Source organism: Pimephales promelas, chromosome 15, assembly GCF_988280905.1.
Source record: "Pimephales promelas chromosome 15, fPimPro1.hap1.1, whole genome shotgun sequence".
In the NCBI taxonomy this organism is placed as follows: domain Eukaryota; kingdom Metazoa; phylum Chordata; class Actinopteri; order Cypriniformes; family Leuciscidae; genus Pimephales; species Pimephales promelas.
The window spans coordinates 31,743,066-31,761,637 of NC_142783.1; the positions used below are offsets into that span (position 1 = coordinate 31,743,066).

The following is an 18,572-nucleotide window of genomic DNA, read 5'->3' on the forward strand; positions in this document are numbered from 1 at the left end:
CAGATCACCTATTGGTCAATTTGCACAGCGACGTCGATACGTCATTACGCGTTCTAACGGGCGGACTTTTCAAAATGGAGGAAAAGCAAACATTTTGGAGGGGAATACAAATATATCGATTAAATGAATTTTTATACGTCATGCTCAAGTCAAAACACCTTACATTCACGGGAAAATAAGGATATTTTGGATACAATAACCGAATCGTCGGATTGAAGAGATTATGAAGTGAAAATGAGTGTCTCAATCGGAGATAAAATTGAGGTAAGTTAAGTAGCGCGGTCGCGAGAGCCATTCATTCCGACAGACTACTGTAGTTTGTTCGGAGGTTGTGTGTACATTTATAAGCTCCCAAAACCACCCATTTGTTTGTTTTTACTTTTGATTTATTTTTTTTTACTTTCAATGCTAAATAAACAGAGGTAAAACTTCAATTCATAACATTTGCGGTAAAACATTCTGATTTATCCGGAAACGGTTACACTACCGTCTGGATCATCTCATCGCCTTCTGTTCATCTCATCTGCAGTTCATTTTTAGTGCAACAAAGGTGTTTTGGGAATTATGAGCATGGAGACTGTTGCTAGGCGACGTGCGGTAGCGTCAGGGTCAGGTAGAGTAGCGGGAGGAGAGCGCGAGAGTGATGAACAGATGTCACTGTCAGATGCAGGTAACTAGTGACGCGTCAACAAAGATTACACACACACACACACACACACACACACACACACACAGTGCGCGCAACGGGCAGCTTTTGTGTTTTTTATATTGATCCGAGGTCGAAACACTTTATGAAACATGTTGGAAGTGATTCATTCATTCCTGTTTAATTTGACCACTAAAGGAAAAGATCCACATGAGGACAGAATTTTGGCATCATCTGTGGATCTTAGAATCGAGGTAGGAGATTTTTATGGAAGCTTCAGAATTGGGAGATATAAATTCTGTATTCTGAGAAAAAAAATCTTACTAGATGTTAACTGCAACATCTGAATTGTGAGATGTAAAGTTGCAATTATGAGAGAAAAATTCTGAATTGTGAGAACATGTTTTTTTATTTAGCTATTCTGTGGTGAAAAAATGAAGACAAATCGTGAGATGTGAACAAAATTCAGAAAAAGTCAGAATTGCAAGATGTACACTTGAAATTAAGTATTGTGTTTTTTTTTTTTTGTTTTTTTTTTGCTATTCTGTGGTCGGAAAAAAACAGACTTGTGAGATGTAAACTCAAAATTCCAGAAAAGGTCAGAATTGTTTGATGTAAATTCAGAATTACGAGGAAAAAAAACAGAATTGTGAGATGTAAACGTGCAATTTTCTCACAGTTGTGAATAAAAAGCATTAATTGTGAGAGAAAAAAATCTTGAGAGATGTAAACTTAAAATTTTGAGAAAATCTTTTAAAAATGGCTAGATATTTAGCAAAATTTGGAGAAAAAGTAATTTAAGACTTAAGAGATGTCGAGAATTTTGAGAAAATAAGTCTGAATTGTGAATTTACATATTATATATTTTTATTTTGATATTCCACAGTGGGAAAAAAACTGAGAGATGTTTTTGCAATTCTGATTAAAAAAATAAATAAAAAAAGATAAAAAGCAACAATTGCCTCTTCTTATTTTTTTATTCTGTGGTGGAAATAAGCTTTCATAAGGATCATGTCATTCGGTGGTTTAGGGACACAGAAAGTCTCAAAGGGATGAGCTCGATCTCATGGGACACACAGGCTCTTGAAATGATCTCATTCTGTATTTGTGTTATTCTCCCATCTAATTCAAACAATTCCTTGTTTTATGCTTCAGGACTTCAAGGTTCTCACCTTGTTGGGTAAAGGCTCGTTTGCATGTGTCTACAGAGCAAAATCTGTAAACACAGGTTTGGAAGTGGCAATCAAAATGGTAAGAACATGCTTTCTGTTTAATTGCTCATAGTGGCAGCCAGCCAGGGGAGTGGTTTGTGCAGCATCTGTTCAAAACCGTTCACTGTCTCCCATGTGTACTTGCAGATTGACAAGAAAGCCATGCACAAAGCTGGCATGGTGCAGAGAGTCATTAACGAGGTGGAGATCCAGTGTCGGTTAAAGCATCCGTCAGTTCTTGAGGTGAGTCTCAAACCCTCATCACAGACCTTACTGCTGCATGTTAGATTAAAATTAATATTTTAATTTTAAATGGAGAAAAATATTAGCATACTTTATACTGGTCCTTAAAATGCCACAGAAGAATAGTGCAAATAAAAGTTTTGTTTTGCTTAGGGTGTTTCATTGGCCACAGCAATAATTTCCTATTGTCCACAATATTATTTGAAGTGTTTTAATGGTATTTCAATTTCAGGATTGCGGAATTTTTAAGAGCTGAATGTTCTTCTAGTTTCCCACTCGTTTTAACCATAAATTTATATTAATATATTCCTGTCATTTGTGTTTTACTGAAAAAGGATAAAGGATATATTTTTTTATTATTACGGTATTTTTGGCCAATAAAATATTTTAGAGCTTGGCATGACTAGAACAATTTATATTCACAATAAAAATGCCCATGTAGCTAATATACAATATTATTATTTTATTTCCAGGTCTAGAACTCACACTTTCAAAATTAAGCTACTTCATGTAGGGTTTTCAAGACATTTGGGAACTAAAAAAGGGGTTGATTAATAAGAAAGAAAAAATGCTCTGATTTAATTGTTTTAGTCTTATTAATGCATTGAGAACAAGTAGGTTAAAGAGAGAATTGTTTTTGTCAGGGTCTTAATGAAGACATTTGCACACTCATAATAAGATTTTCTCTCCTATTTAATAAAAATAATTGTGAAGGTCACAGACAGGTCAGAGAAATTCTTTGGACAGAAAGTGTGGAACCCCTGACTGCATTAATAGACATGAGAAGACATACCGTTAGTTGATAATTGTTGATTATAGAGTAATGAGTGTATATATATATTATAATACAGATATTTGGATTTATGTTTGTTTCTAGCAGCAATGTGATGTATAGATATTTACAGAGGAAAGAACTATACTCAGCAAGTGCATGAATGATGGAGTTTTTGTGTAAAATTTCATTATTGTGCATTTGCAATGTTACTTGAAGGAAACTGTTATCCAAAATGCTTTGTATTGAAAAAGTAAGTACTGACTAGTCCTTTTATTTTCCTCTCGCAAGCTGTACAATTACTTTGAGGACAGTAATTATGTGTACCTGGTTCTGGAGATGTGTCACAATGGGGAGATGAGCCGCTACCTGAAGGAGAGGAAACAACCTTTTACAGAGGAGGAGGGTTAGTACTTCACATTTATGCACTACACAGTTTAATGTTAAAGAGGCTATATGCAGCTTTTTCCCAAAAATAAACGTAACAATACCCTTTTTATTTTACCATTTATGACTAAAACATCTCCTGATGAGCATACTGACACCTTGTCCGCTCAGAGTGGGTGCACCTACAAGCCTGTATCCTATTTTTCCTATTTTCTGTCGGGTCGGACTTTTCCCACGCTGTGGATGTGACGTCATGTTAAACGTTTCAGATCACTCTGCCACCACCGCTAGTCAGCAAGTAGCCTACACTCGCAAGCAGAACACTTTATCTCAAACAATGTTCTTACCCAGGGCCTGAAATTAACTTTTTCGGCCACCGGCCACTGTGGCAGGTGGATTTAAAAATTCACCTGCCACAGAGACTTTTTACCAGCCACTTTTTTTTTTGCCTCATATTAAAAAGAACAATATTGTGAAATTCCTGTTTTATTTTTTTTTTCACCTTTATATAAAGGTGAAAAAAAATGGGAATTTCACAATATTGTTCTTTCACTTGTAAGAATACACATTTAAGTGCTGTCAAGTAATAATAATAACTCTAAGAACATACATTTAAAAAAAAAATCTTTTAATTCATTGATTTTGATACTCACACAACATATAGGCCTATAGGCTATATAGTATATACTCAACAGATAGACCTACCGCAGCAGCTCGTATGTAAACATATCACACGCGGCTGTGTTGATGGCTGATTTAGTCACGTAGACAGATCCTGACAGCTTTTAGTTACAGCGTTCAGGAACCGTTAACTATAAACTAAATTAATATTGTTATTACTGGTAAAGTTACCGGGTAACGTTACCGGATATTTTCTCACTGGTTCCCAACTCTCAACATGCACAGTTGCACACGCACACACATCTGTGCAACTGTCATTGTACTGTAGGCTACGTCAGCGTTACATTATCTCATCCCATCTCACCAACAGTTTAATACTCGCACATCCAAACGTAGTCAGAAAAGGGCCTCGTCTTCTTCTGATCGCATGAACGTTCCGAAACAACAGTCGCTGTCATAAATCAGCCGCTCACGAACCTTGCCATTGCCGCCAATTATCCACTTTGTATTAAAATGTCTTCTTTTACTTTTCTTTTTTTCATCCTCATCTTTTTGTTGGTTGTTTGTTTCAGCTGGCCTCTTTACCCCAGTAATGTGCCGCCACATTTTAGCTAAAGTCAAACGCAATGGCGAACTTGTTGAAATGTAAAAATCCTAATGAATCACTCAATTCTCATTGGCTACCTGCCAATGTGGCAGGTAGATTGACAATGTTACCCGCCAATGGAAAAATTCACCCGCATTTGGCAGGTGGTCGGGTGTTAATTTCAGGCCCTGTTCTTACCTCTGTAAACATAATGTTGACCTCGTTGCAGCAGATGACTAGTGAAGTGTGCACGTAAAAGTGCGCGTTGGCGAGAGCAGTTCTGTTTTTTGCCCACAGGTTTAGCGAGTTTAAATTTCAGGAAACGCATGTAGCCTCTTTAAAAATTCATTTCTGCATGTAATTTTGCATGTAAAATCAACACGTCTTTATGTTGTCTTTGTTTGTGTTATCAACAGCGAGGCACTTCATGCATCAGATCGTAAAGGGAATGCTGTACCTCCACACTCATGGGATCATGCACAGGGATCTGACCTTATCTAATCTCCTGCTCACCACCAGCATGAACATTAAAATCGGAGACTTTGGTTTGGCGACGCAACTCAAACTTCCCAGTGAGAAGCACTTCACCATGTGTGGCACGCCGAACTACATTTCTCCTGAGGTGGCTACACGCAGCGCTCACGGCTTGGAGTCCGACGTTTGGTCGCTGGGCTGCATGTTCTACGCCTTTCTCACGGGCAGACCTCCCTTTGACACGGACACTGTGAAACACACCCTCAATAAGGTCGTTCTGGGAGAATATCAGATGCCCTCTCACATATCAGCAGAAGCGCAGGACCTGATTCAGCAGCTGTTGCAGAAGAACCCCGCACTCAGGCCCAGTCTCTCTGCGGTGCTCGACCATCCTTTCATGACTCAAACCGGGCCCACCGCAAGCAAAGACTCTGGGAGCAGTGACGGGGGGTCCATAGACAGTGGTATAGCCACTATTTCCACAGCGTCCAACGCCACTAACAGCAGCAGCAGCAGTAACCGGCTACAGAGGAGAACAAGGAAGATGATTGGGCAGCCCTTACCCAATCGCATGGCGCCAATCCCCAGCCACTCCCATCACTCCACCAGCTCCAGTTTTAAGAGTGGGCAAGATTGGCAGCCAAATTTTCAAGATGATTTATCCAGGATGGGGATTGAGAGAGTCCCCCTCGGTGCTGACAGCAGAAGGCCTCATTCTCGCTACTTGAGACGGGCTCATTCATCTGATCGATCCGGTGCCGGGTTTAGCCACATTCCACAGGAGGCGGAGCTAGAGAGATGCCACTCAGAAGAGATGCTTCCAGGGTCCGGACGGTCATTTCCACCAACCTCCAGTTACAGAAACGTTCACCATGGCTACTCTGAGCATGGGCGCCTTCCCTCTCCACCCGTGAAACAGCCTGCAAAGTAAGAGACGTGCAAAGCATGTTTGCATTTCAGCATTATTACATTATCTGTTTTATAATTACTGCTTTTTGTTCCCCTCTTTGCTCAGTCCGGGATCGTCTTTTTCTACATCCACCCATTCAATGAGACCACAGATGCCTGATTCTCAAACACAGGCCTGGTTCAGCAATGATGGTATCATTCCCAGCTAAATTCTTTGTTATATTTTTAAAAGAAATATTTCAGCAAAAAGTTATAATTCTGTCATCGTTTTACCCCACACATGGGTAAACGGATATAGAAATATTCTTTAGAAACTCCAAGCTTCTCATTTAGCACAATGAGAAAGTATGGTGATTCACACTGCCAAAATGTTCAGAAGGGATAAAAGTACAATTAATGTAAATCTTCCAAGTTTTCTAAAGCCATGATATAATAGATTTGAATAAGAAACGGTAGAGTAGTGACTGCATTCACTCAAAGCTATCATTTAGCTTGAAGACTTGAATACAATGCATAAGATATGTTGATTGCTTTAATAATTGTACAGCGTGAACATTCTTAAATGCTATAATTCTTCAATTTTGTGTGAATTATCACTTAAGCTTTGCATATTGAACTATTTTTAACCTTAAAACATTTTCACGTTTAGGACTGTTCAAGAGACCAGCAGACTTAAGCAGTCACAGCAGCAGTGGGAGTTTTCACTCTGGACGAGGGCCCATCGGGACACAAACCTCCTGCAGCGACAAACCCAGTGGTCTTCATTCTCAGCAGCAACCCAACGTTTTCTCCCACAACAATCCAGGGCCCTGCAGGGAAGATGGGTTTGGATCAGGACACGTGTCAGAACCTCAGGGCTACTCAGATCTGCAGTTTCTGGGTCCACCCCTTTCCAAAGGCAAAGCAAACACAGAGAAGAAAGAGAAGTTGTGTCCTACGAAGAGCTTCCCTCCGCTCTGTGCTGCCAGACTCAAGCCCATCAGACAAAAGACCAAAAATGCTGTGGTGAGTGAAGCCATTTATCTCCTATAATGGGTAAAACTCAAGTCAAATTTATCAGTATAGCGCTTTTCACAATACTCATAGTTTCAAAGATGCTTTTGTTTGTGTATATGTTCATATGTGTGTGTCCAGTTTACTTTGAGTTGGAGCCCTGGACAGAACTGATAAGTTAGAATTGGTCATTTAAACAACATATTGTGACAACAGTGTGTATTTCTTTAGGTTAGTATCCTGGAGTCTGGAGAGGTGTGTTTGGAGCTGCTGAAAGGACAAGGATCTCAGGAGAGAGTCAAAGAAGTACTTAGGATATCCTGTGACGGATCTATGGTGAGGGACTAGAAAATCTATAATTCATGTAATCTAGTGTAATTTATTAATGTGCGGAAGTTACAGGATGTATAAAACATTTTCAAAAAGGAGATTAACTTTAGAGATGGACTGATCTTGTTAAAACATTTAAAATCAACTGCAGCAATTTCAATTTTGTCAGAACCTCTAGCAAATTACATGTTATTTTGTTTAGTTGTCTGATCAGAATCATCATCTCTGTTCCAAAAAACGAAATAAAAAAAAACATGATTCTCAATTTATCCAGAATCGTGCCGCTGTAATGCACGTGTTGTTTTTTTTTTTTTAGCAAATGATTATTAAGTGTTAATAGTTTTTGATTTAGTTTACCCTCTATTGGTTGGGAAACAATGGCCCCTTTTTAAAGACGGATGACATGTTTCCACAGTTATCAACATTGCAAGAAAACATCTAGTAAAGTTTTTAATAAAAAAAAAAAAATTAAATGCACATTTATAACGCTATATATTGTGTTATATTACCTTGTCAGTAAATGACAAAAACAACTGCGAGGGTGTTTCTAATACAAAGGCTGAGGGAGTGACTAATTTTCCAACATAATTAAACGCTCTATACTTTTTCCCTCTTTTGGAAACTCTATCACATTTTTTCCTTTTGCTGTTGGAACAAATAGAATACAATAACAACAAATACATGTATTGTATAGAATACAAATACAATATGCAGTACAATAAAATTATACTTGCTGTTATCTCCCGTTCACCACTAACTTAAGTTTACCCAACCATAACAACTTCTGCTTCTGAGAACCCCGAAAGTGTGAAAAGGGTCTATTAATTATCAACATTTGTTAATCTGTAATTCCCATGCTCTTGTATTTTTTACCGTGTTTTTAGGTTACAGTGTACCAACCCAATGAAGGTAAAGGTTTTCCTGTGCTGGACCACCCGCCCTCACCACCTGAAGACATTCTCATCTGCAGCTATGAGGATTTACCAGGTACAGTGACATATTCAAGACTTGAGACAGCTTTTGAAAGCAAGATGTTTGTAATATTCATTGTTATTTGACTCTTCCCTGCAGAAAAATACTGGAAGAAATATCAGTATGCCACAAAGTTTGTGCAGCTGGTGAAATCGAAGACCCCCAAAGTCACATTGTACACAAAGTTTGCCAAGTGCATGTTGATGGAGAACACTCCTAATGCAGACCTGGAGGTGTGCTTCTACGATGGTGAGCGGCACAGATCATTTCAGACGAATGAACTGTGTGTAGTGCATCTGATTTAGGCTTAAGCATTCTTTTATCGGTCATTAGGTGCAAAAACCCATAAGACAAGTGAACAGGTGCGTTTGGTGGAGAAGAGCGGGAAATCGTATACAATGAAGGGTGATGTTGGGCTGAGTGGACTGAGTCCTGAGTGCAGAGTCTACATGGAGCTCTCTGAGGAGGTAATGCATTACCTACGGAATTCTGCATTTTGATTGGTGCACGTTTAAAGCTTTCATGTTTATTTTAGGGCTCTCAGATGTCTGGTTGTGCTGCTTAATACAGTTATATGCTGACCAAGATTGTTTGTGTTTTTTTAGGGGCATCGAATGTGTCTGTCTTTGGAAGTGGCGATTACTGCAGAGGAGCAGCGCAGCGCTAAAAACACTCAATTCTTTCCCATCACTATCGGCAGGTGAGGCTTGTGTTTATACCGACAACCTTCACCAGCTCACTAAAGCTAGACCCATACTATTGGTTGAGATTATGGGCGTTGCCGTTTTCACAACTGGCTCGTTTGTTTGGGAACCTAACGCGTTTTTTTCATTAATTCGGTTCGTTTAGGCATATATGAACACGGCAGTCACGTTCATGCAGAGTGAACTTTTTAATCCATCTTCATGGATGACACAGAGGAAACTCTGACCAATTAAGAGGACAGCTTTACTTATTGAAGTGGATGTGGATGAAGGGAGTGGATAAAGCGTCAAACTAAGGCTGCATTCAGTAAAATTTACACTCTGACTTGCATTGATTGGTACGATTTGAAATGCTGCCTTGTGAAGCTGAACCAACTTTGGTTGTTTAAAAGTGCTTAACAAATAAAGTTGGATTGGATTGGAAGAAGAAAATGCAGTTTTGGAACAAAGCAAACAAACAACAGGTCTGAAAAGACCCTAAATGTCTTACATGAGATGTCTCACACTGGTTGTCTCTAATGCTCCACCAGGAGACCCACCAATCCAGCTCTCCCAGCCCCTCAGCCTCAGTGTTCCTCTGGCTCCGGCACAGCGGCTCCTGCAGAGGTGGCTCAGGTGTGTGTGAGTCCGCCTCAGCCACCACACATCACACCGTCAGTAAGTCATCTGTTTATTTCAGAGTACGCCCCCCTCTGAAATAGAATTTCCCATTAACAGTAACTCATTTGTCTTCTTCATGCCTAGATGATTTCCTACACGGGATCAGACTTCACCACAGCAAGTGTGGCTAAAGGCAGCTCTCCTCAATCAGGCAAAGATGATCGCACCATTAACACAGGGAAGGTGCTCAAGTCCATTTTTGTGCCGAACATTGGCTGGGCCTCTCAGGTAAAGTGTTTGATTGGATAATTTAGTGATATAAAGATTCATTTAAATTTTGTCTTTTTATTATTGTTAAATAAATATATACATATGCATACATATTTTTTTGCTTTCAAATAAATATTAATTTTCATATTGTCTGTCATTGTTAATAATAATTGATTAATTTATTTTAGTAATCCATTCATCATAGTGTAATTTATTATCATTGATATACTACTATAGTTTTTGTTCATATTTAGAATTTTTCTAAAGAATCTTTAGAAAAGTTTTTGCCATTATTTGTTTTGTCTATATTATGTCCATATATTTTTTATAAAATTGTAGTTTATTCCATTTTAGTATTTAGAAACAGTTTAAGTTTTTTTTTTTTTATTTGATTTCAGTTAATGTTTATTTTATTCAAGTAATGAAAATGTTTTTTTTTTGGGGGGGGGGGTTTGAGTTTAACGATAATAACCCTGTATTATACTTATTATACATCTACCACTATGCATAAATAATACTAGATAAACTGCATATTTAGAAACGATATATCTACAAACATAAAATATAAATAATATATATTTATATGTGTGCTTATTTATAGTTTTACCATTAAATTCAGTTGATTTATATATGTATTTTTGTTTTTTAGCTTACAAGTGGCGAGGTATGGGTTCAGTTTAATGACGGATCCCAGCTAATGGTCCAAGTTGGTGTCTCTTGCATCACTTTTACTTCCCCTGATGGACGAATCACCAGGTAAAGCTTGTCATGGCAAAACTCAAAAAATTATTTAAGAACAATGACTGTATTTGCAATGTATATAACTTTTATAATCGCATGATAAGGCCAGGGACATTTCTTAAAACCATGAAATGAGGTCTGTTTTTTTTTTTTTTTTTTTGCATGTTGGTAGTGCTCCTGTTCTGAATCATCACGCTGTCTGTGTCCTCTCAGGTATAAAGAGAATGAGAAGTTACCAGAGCTGGTGAAAGAGAAACTCCACTGTCTGTCCACCATCCTGGGTCTCCTCGCCAGCCCTGCCGCCAGACGCTGAGGAGCTCCACCGGTGTTCATATGACCTGTGCATTGCTGTCAGAAGCACTTCTGTTTTTTTATTCTCAATTTCCCGTGAATATGCTTTGTATATGTAAATATATATTTTTAAACCTTTGTACATATAGTCCCAAAGATTATGGAAGTTATATATTTTATATGTTGTACATAATGGGTTTTTCTGTGTTTGTCTTGTGGGGCCTTTATTTTTGTCTACCTGTTCAACTCAGTGCTTCAATGAAATGTTAGCTGTACAAACATACAAGCATTAAACATCTGCTCCCTGGTGTATTATTGCTCTTTTCTCTCTGCTGTTTATTTAAAGCACGTGTGAGCAGGATTTAGTAAACTATTGAAGGGGTTACAAATCAAGACAAAAATGCAAATTAAAGTAGAAATGGATGAATCCCACAAAAACTGTCAATTCAGTCATATTTCACTTCATAATATATAGAAATAAATGTGTTCATTCATACAGAATCAGTTGCTCGTTGCAATGCTAAACAAATATCACAAGTACATAAGTATATATCATAATAGTACATTTATTATTTTTTGTAAAAAATAATTAACGTTTACATTGCTTATACACACATACATGTCTTATATACACCATCTACCTTTAAAAGTTTGGGGTCAGCAAGATTTTTTTTAATGTTTTTAGTGAGGCTATCCAGGCAGGAGCAACAGCATAAATCTTCATCTATTTTAGGACCTTAAAATCAAACATTACCAAAAAAAAAATACAGAATACACCCGTTGTTTATAAAGCCTGATTTACTGCTGTTTTTACGCAAGACACGCTGAAAACAAGAATTTTCCATCCAAAAAACTAATAGCTTGTTTTCTGCTAATGAACTTCTCAAAATAAGAGATTGTGTTGCACTAGCGCCCCCTCGCGGCAACATTCACACAGTGGATTCAGGCGCTGAGCAGCAGCAGCAGTAAACCTCCTGTCATGCTTTAGGAGGAACACACACACACACACACACGCTAGCTGGACTGAACTGAGCCCAGCCCCACCTCAGGAGGAGGCAGTGCTCGCTCTCTAGGTGTCTGGACTGAGAGCTGAACGCATTTGATTCATCTGATCATCTTCGAGAGCCTTTAATTCTCAGTCTCAGCGACAGACAGACAACAACACGAGTCATGGAGACCAGACTGTCCTCCAGCTAGCTAACTGCTATCCACCCGGAGTCCGAAAACATGCGCTAGACAGGTATTTACTTCGCTGCATCTGCTCTTTCAGTGTGTCCAACGGGGAGAATACTAGAGTTGAAGCTTTCTCACGTCCACCAGTAAGACTTGAGATGATCTGAATGTGAAAGTACGTACTGTGCTAGCTTGTTTGCGCTGCTGCTGAATGGGATGTTTATGGCGGATTCCAGGGGTCCTACTGGATCCTATACATACATGCCATTTATATGTTTTCAAAAATGAACAGAATATGTATAATGGGTAACGTTAGGATCAACTGTATTTATATTCTGATTCAGTGAAAATAAGTCTTGAACCAGAAGGGACACATTGGCTGTGTTTCAAATTCTAGTGAGCCCCCTTCCTGGACAGCATATGTGGGCATCTCGGTGCTTTCTAACGATCGGGAACTTTCGACTCTTCTGTGGTGCGTCACGTGTTCGAATCTTTCGCCCAGACTCGCCTGTTACGGATCGATTATTCGAATAAACGTCTAAACTCGCATAATGCGACGCATCCTTTTATTTATTTTTTAAAATATAAATTGAAGTTCCGAACTCGCTCGTAAAGCTTTAAATGTTCGCATAGAATTTTCGAACTCGCATAACGCATATGATTAATTGTATGTAAATTTTTTTTAAATTGTTCTGTGAATTAATATAAAGTTAAGCCCGCGAACAATGCGTCAAACTCGCCTATGAAACTTTTAATGTTTTTTTTTTTATAAAGTTCAAAGTCACATGTTTATCAAGTGTTTTTGACTCGCTTGTTGTGCATCGTATGTTTAAATCTAACGTTCAAACTCTCAAGGCTCTGAACTCAACAATGAGGTTTTGAGAGATTTTCAGAGAACGTTTGCATAATAAATGCATTGAAGTCCCCATGAAACTGATTTTTTTTTGTTGTGATTTTAGTATGAATATTTTAACCTTTCTGTTATTTATAAGCTAGTGTGCTCTGAAACAATGGCAAAATTCACATCTAGAAGATATAAGCATTCAAAACTCAGTCTCTCTCGTCTGCCGGTATGGATCAGTGATTTTGATGACATCAGCTTCTGTACATTCAAATGCTCTCTAGAATCTGAAGCTCCGCCCCCAACACTATAAATAGACGCTGAAGCTGCAGTTGAAATCGGTCACTTGTTCACACATTTACTATTGTCTGCATGGCGAATGGCATAAAGTGCACTACATAGGGGATAGGGAATAATTCAGACAGGGTAAATATGAATTCTGTTGGGTCAAACCAGTCCAGAGACACAATAGCATAGAGCGGATCATATGCGCGAGTCATAGGGATGTGCAAATGAAGCCTCATGAAGCACTGAGGTTTTCCCCCAAATGTTTCGGGAAAAGATTCGAACAAAGCGCCATCTTGTGACAGGTCAAAATCATAGCAGCCATGTTTATGAGCAGCCGAGTGCGTTGTTTTAGCACAAATAAAAGCCTGACAATGCTAAATGTTCAGTTTTTTTGATAATATAATTAACATATTTAAGTATGGCAATAAATTAAATGTAACAATTATATCAACACTAATTGAGGAGATTAGGAGGAAACTGTGGCTTTACTGAGCTCAACGGCTCTGGCCAAGATGTGATATAAGTTAAAGGGCTAGTTCACCCAAAAATGAAAATTAAGTCATTAATTACTCACCCCCATGCTGTACCAACCCTGTAAGACTTTCGTTCGTCTTCGGAACACAAATGAAGATATTTTTGATTAAATTTGAGAGCTGTATAACTACCACATTGGCTCCTAAGGGACTGCCTCTTGACGGCCCAGAAAGTCAATGAAGAAAATGTTTAAATATCCCAAGTGACTACCGTGGCTCAACTATATGTTTATCAAGCGACGAGAATACTTTTTGTGCGAAAAAACAAACAAAAATAACGAGTTTATTCGACTATTTCTTTTCTTCCTTGTAGGCCAGAACGAGACTTCCTTATAGATTTCCACGACGCATGCGCGAGAATTGCGATCTGAAGTAGTGTAAGCTGGTGTAAGCAGATCGCAAATCTCGCGCATGCGTCGTGGAAATCTAAGGAATTCTTGTTCTGGCCTACAAGGAAGAAAAGAAATAGTCGAATAAACTCGTTATTTTTGTTTGTTTTTTCGCACAAAAAGTATTCGCGTCGCTTGATAAACATATAGTTGAGCCACGGTAGTCACTTGGAATATTTAAACATTTTCTTCATTGACTTTTTGGGACGTCAAGAGGCAGTCCTTTAGGAGCCAATGTGGTAGTTATACAGCTCTCAAATTTAATCAAAAATATCTTCATTTGTGTTCCGAAGATGAACGAAGGTCTTACGGGGTTGGTACAGCATGGGGGTGAGTAATTAATGACTTAATTTTCATTTTTGGGTGAACTAACCCTGTAAACAGTATTGGCTATTTTTAAAAAGGGGAGGAGCTGCTCTGTCTTCCTGTTTCAGTGGAAATGACGTCAACACATTGAATAATGCTGCGCGTTCCAAGAGCTTTCACACTTGTGCTCAATCAAACCTTTTGAATTCACATATAATGCAGCAGATGTTCAAATCCAGTCTTAACACTGAAGAAGTATGACCCATCTAATATTCCAGTTTTATTCCATAATTGATGCATCAGATCTTTAAATAGTTCAGGCGTTCGAATTGAATGATAAAAAAAAAAAAATTCTTGTACTTGGCTGTAATGCATACATTTTTTTGTAAATTAGAACCTTTGATTTCTCATGATGTTTTGAATTGAATGTTCTAATAGAACACTGAAACTCACTGACATTCCAACTGACGTGCTTGTGATAACCAAACGTTCAGTTTAGCTAGGCGGTTCATTGGGTTTGCGTGGAGATCCACAGTCCGACGTGAGCATTGATATTGGCCAGAATCTGTTTTTGTAAATCTACAGAAACATTTGAGCCTCTTTATTGTTTGTTCAGTGTCAGTTATTGGACTTAACACTTTTCACAGTTTCATCATTTCAGGCTCTGATAATAATCTCTGGTGGCTTTGGTTTCTCAGGGCTGTATAAGAAGACTCCTGTTTCCTGTTTTCACTGGAGTGGCACTACGGTCACATCTGGCCATCCGCAGCTGAAATGCAGACTTTCCTGAGAGGCAGACGAGTGGGCTATTGGCTCAGCGAGAAGAAGATGAAGAAACTCAATTTCCTGGCCTTTGCAGAGATGTGCAGGTGAGAGATGATATATAGATCCATCAGCTGTTGGGCTTTCACTGTTCATCCAAAACAGCTGCTTTCTGTGTCTGCTTTTGCTCAGATCGAGTTGTTTGAATAAAAAGGTGTGATGGTATTTCTTTTCCTGAATGTTTTCTTCATAGAAAGGACTTTGAACTGTGGTTGAGAAAGATCCAGGAAGGTTGCTTGAGGTTGTGTAATACAGTGCAGCAGAGAGCCATGTTAACCAAAGATGCATGTTAAGACACTATTTCTTGTGGAAGTGTCTCATTAGCGGAAATGTTTGTTTAGGTTGACAGACTGTGCATCTGATTTAAAGGAGAAGTTCACTTTTCAAAAAACTTTTGCTGATAATTTACTCACCCCCATGTCATCCAAGATGTCCATGTCTTTCTTTCTTCAGTCGAAAAGAAATTAAGGTTTTTGATGAAAACATTCCAGGATTTTTCTCCATATAATGGACTTCAATGGGAACCAAACGGTTCAAGGTCCAAAAGACACTTTCAGTGCAAACTTCAAACTGTTCAAAGGGCTTTAAACGACACCATATGATGAATAAGGGTCTTATCAAGTGAAACAATCGCTCTTTTAAAAAAAATAACAACGTTTTCGTTTTACAAGCTCAAATGCTTGCCTTGCTCCGTTCTGTGATGTGACTCTCCTGTTTGAATCTTTTTCCGAGTCATTTGGGTTATTCAACGAACGAATTGACTTGTAAAAGACTCGTTCATTTTGATGAACGAGTTCGAACAGGAGAGAAACTTAAAACTTAAACTTTGTTATTTATTTATTAAATGAGCAAATTTCGAATTTTGAAATGAACAAATTTCTTGAATGAATGATTAAATGACACACACGTTTTCTAACAGTCACTTGTCGCCACCTACTGGTGTAACTATGTAATCAACACAAACATTTTTTGAAGAGCCAAGTTACTTTCAAAAGCCGATTTGGTCTATTTTGATTAGCACCGTAGACGTCAGTCAGTGTTTATGTCCAAACTGTACACTTTTATCACAGGACTTCTGGGGCGAATCATTGTCATTTAGGAATGAGATTGTGTGGGTGTTTGAATCGAGACCACAATCTTTTAACAGTTAATCATGCAGCTCTAATTTGTTTAAAGAGTCATCTATTTTGTTCCTTTCACAATGCACAATGTCAAAAGGGCAATTTGCAGAGCGTACCGTAAAATATTTGCAGTATTTTCCTCAAGCCTGTGGAATACATTTTTTGGATAAAGCATCTCTGCGAAACAGACTATGAAACCCTTGAATGATTTTACATGGTGCGTGTAGGTGACCAATCTTGGCCTAGCTGTGTTTTAACAGTGCCAGCACTTCTGTTCCCTATGACTTTGCAGTTGGGGCAGATTGGCTTACTCATCATTGAAAGGCCCCTGGATTATTACCCAGCATTCAGAGAGAGAGAGAGAGAGAGTGAATGAGTGAGAGTTGGCATCGCAAAGCACTTGGACGTTGCACTTGGGCGCTGTGTTTGTATGGCTTGTGTAACCTGAGCAAACTGAATTAATGGACCGGCAAAGGGTTAATGTTACACGCAGCGGTTTGTGTGTCGTAAGTGTGTGGTGTAGTGGAAGATTGTGTGTGTGTGTGTGTCTTACGCTTTGCTCGTTGTGCCCCTCTGTCTCTGTCTCCAGCTGAATGGACAATTGTGTAATGTGTGAAGCCACCGTTGCATCGGATTTCCCCACTGGCTGTGACTGTGTGTGAGGAATTGTGTGGCGGGGTTGGAGAAAGCGAAGGAACGAGGGAATACAACAATGTGATTAGTGTGTCAGCCAGTGAATAAAGGGATACGCTTTTGTGTGTTACGCATTAGCACTTTTTGGTCACACAAAAATAAGTTCTGTCATCATTCACTCACCCTCATGTCTTTCCAAACTTCAATGGAAGAAAGTCAAAGACTTGTCTATTCTAAGTCTTTTAAAGCCATATAGTAGCTTTGTGTGAGAAACAGACAAAATATATTGTTATTCATTCATTGCAAATCTATGTTTTTTTATTAAAACAGGAAGTTGAGCTAGCTAGCTAATTTGGAGACAGGTGGTATGGGCTATATGCACGCGTAAGTTACGCATTTGACGCAAGGATGCTCGTCCATTTCCGGTTGTGGAGATTAAAGCGGAGGTAAACCGAGGAAAACGGGATTATGGCAGAGTCTTCAAAATGTACTGTCCTCCCGTCTTTGAAACGAAACGTACATACGTTTAGATGTAATTTTATATATAGTTATGTTTATTCAATATAATTTTAAAAACACAACGAGGGCTGTCTGTTTTATCTGTTTTTGTGACTAACGTTTCTTTAGTATAAATTCTCGGTATTGTATTGGACTCTACAATCGGCGGAAATTATCGAGCATCCTTACACCGTTTTTTGTCTGGCAGATGAAATGTCATTTGATCATTAGGAGTAAAGTAATAAATCCCAAGCAATCGGCATGATTTGTACACTGTAAAAAATATTTTTAAGATTTGTTATCACAACATATTTTCTTTCGTCAAATCAACTTATTTAGTTGAGAACTTATTATTTTGAGTTTCTGATGGTTAAATGAATCTACTTCATTGTATTAACTCACTTTTTCCAGTTCAATCAACTTAAAATTTTAAGGCAACCCAGCTTACTTACTTTTTTAAGTTAAACCGACAATATTTTTTTACAGTGTAGTAATCACAACATTTTTTTCTTTTGTCAAATCAACTTAAACAATTTATTTAGTTCAGATAACATATAATTTTGAGTTTCTGATGGTTAAATTAATCTCCTTCATTGTATTAACTCACTTTTTCCAGTTCAATCAACTTAAATTTTTTTAAGGCAACCCAGGTTACTTACTTTTTTAAGTTAAACCAACAATATTTTTTTACATTGTAGTAATCACAACATTTTTTCTTTTGTCAAATCAACTTAAATAATTTATTTAGTTCAGATAACATATAATTTTGAGTTTCTGATGGTTAAATTAATCTACTTCATTGTATTAACTCACTTTTTCCAGTTCAATCAACTTAAAAATTTTTAAGTTGAACCAACAATATTTTTTTTACAGTGAAGTATTATGAATGTGTGTAGCTCTAACCCGCTCTTTCTGCCGCAGGGTTAGGGATACACACTAAACAAGCTAATGTTCCAGTTTGTTTGTAACCAGGGCAACATGGGAAGCATAGCAACAACAGACGAGTGAGACCGAAGCGGTTTGTGTTTTTGGTAACCACAAGGCTTTTGCCCGCCAACATATGCGTGCGTTTGTGTGTGTGTGTGTGTGTGTGTGTGTCCTGTCCCAGACGGCCAATGGTTTTGATATTCCCTGTAGAGGTCATAAGCAGTCCCCGCTCGCTGCAGAGATAAACAGAGCTCTAGAAAGGTCATGATTGTGCTCTCTAAGAAATGAGGT

The 18,572-nt window shown here is 38.2% G+C and overlaps 2 protein-coding genes across 2 annotated transcripts in view; both read left to right on the top strand.

The window, feature by feature from the left end:
- Positions 1 to 55: 55 nt before the first annotated feature.
- plk4 (polo-like kinase 4 (Drosophila)) lies at positions 56 to 11,062 on the top strand. The gene is made up of 16 exons (XM_039666369.2): positions 56 to 264; positions 1,802 to 1,897; positions 2,005 to 2,100; positions 3,164 to 3,278; positions 4,883 to 5,867; positions 5,956 to 6,041; positions 6,499 to 6,854; positions 7,074 to 7,178; positions 8,057 to 8,159; positions 8,244 to 8,393; positions 8,478 to 8,611; positions 8,750 to 8,844; positions 9,379 to 9,505; positions 9,593 to 9,736; positions 10,368 to 10,474; positions 10,673 to 11,062. Exons 1-16 carry the CDS (start codon positions 235 to 237, stop codon positions 10,770 to 10,772), a joined length of 2,829 nt encoding a protein of 942 aa, XP_039522303.2. The 5' UTR covers positions 56 to 234; the 3' UTR covers positions 10,773 to 11,062.
- Positions 11,063 to 11,730: 668 nt separating this feature from the next.
- itpk1b (inositol-tetrakisphosphate 1-kinase b) overlaps positions 11,731 to 18,572 on the top strand; it is a 45,972-nt gene continuing 39,130 nt past the window's right edge. The window contains exons 1-2 of the mRNA XM_039666361.2: positions 11,731 to 11,990; positions 14,979 to 15,149. Coding sequence (XP_039522295.2) covers positions 15,055 to 15,149 — 95 coding nt within the window. The 5' untranslated portion in view covers positions 11,731 to 11,990; positions 14,979 to 15,054. The remainder of the gene's footprint in view (positions 11,991 to 14,978; positions 15,150 to 18,572) is intronic.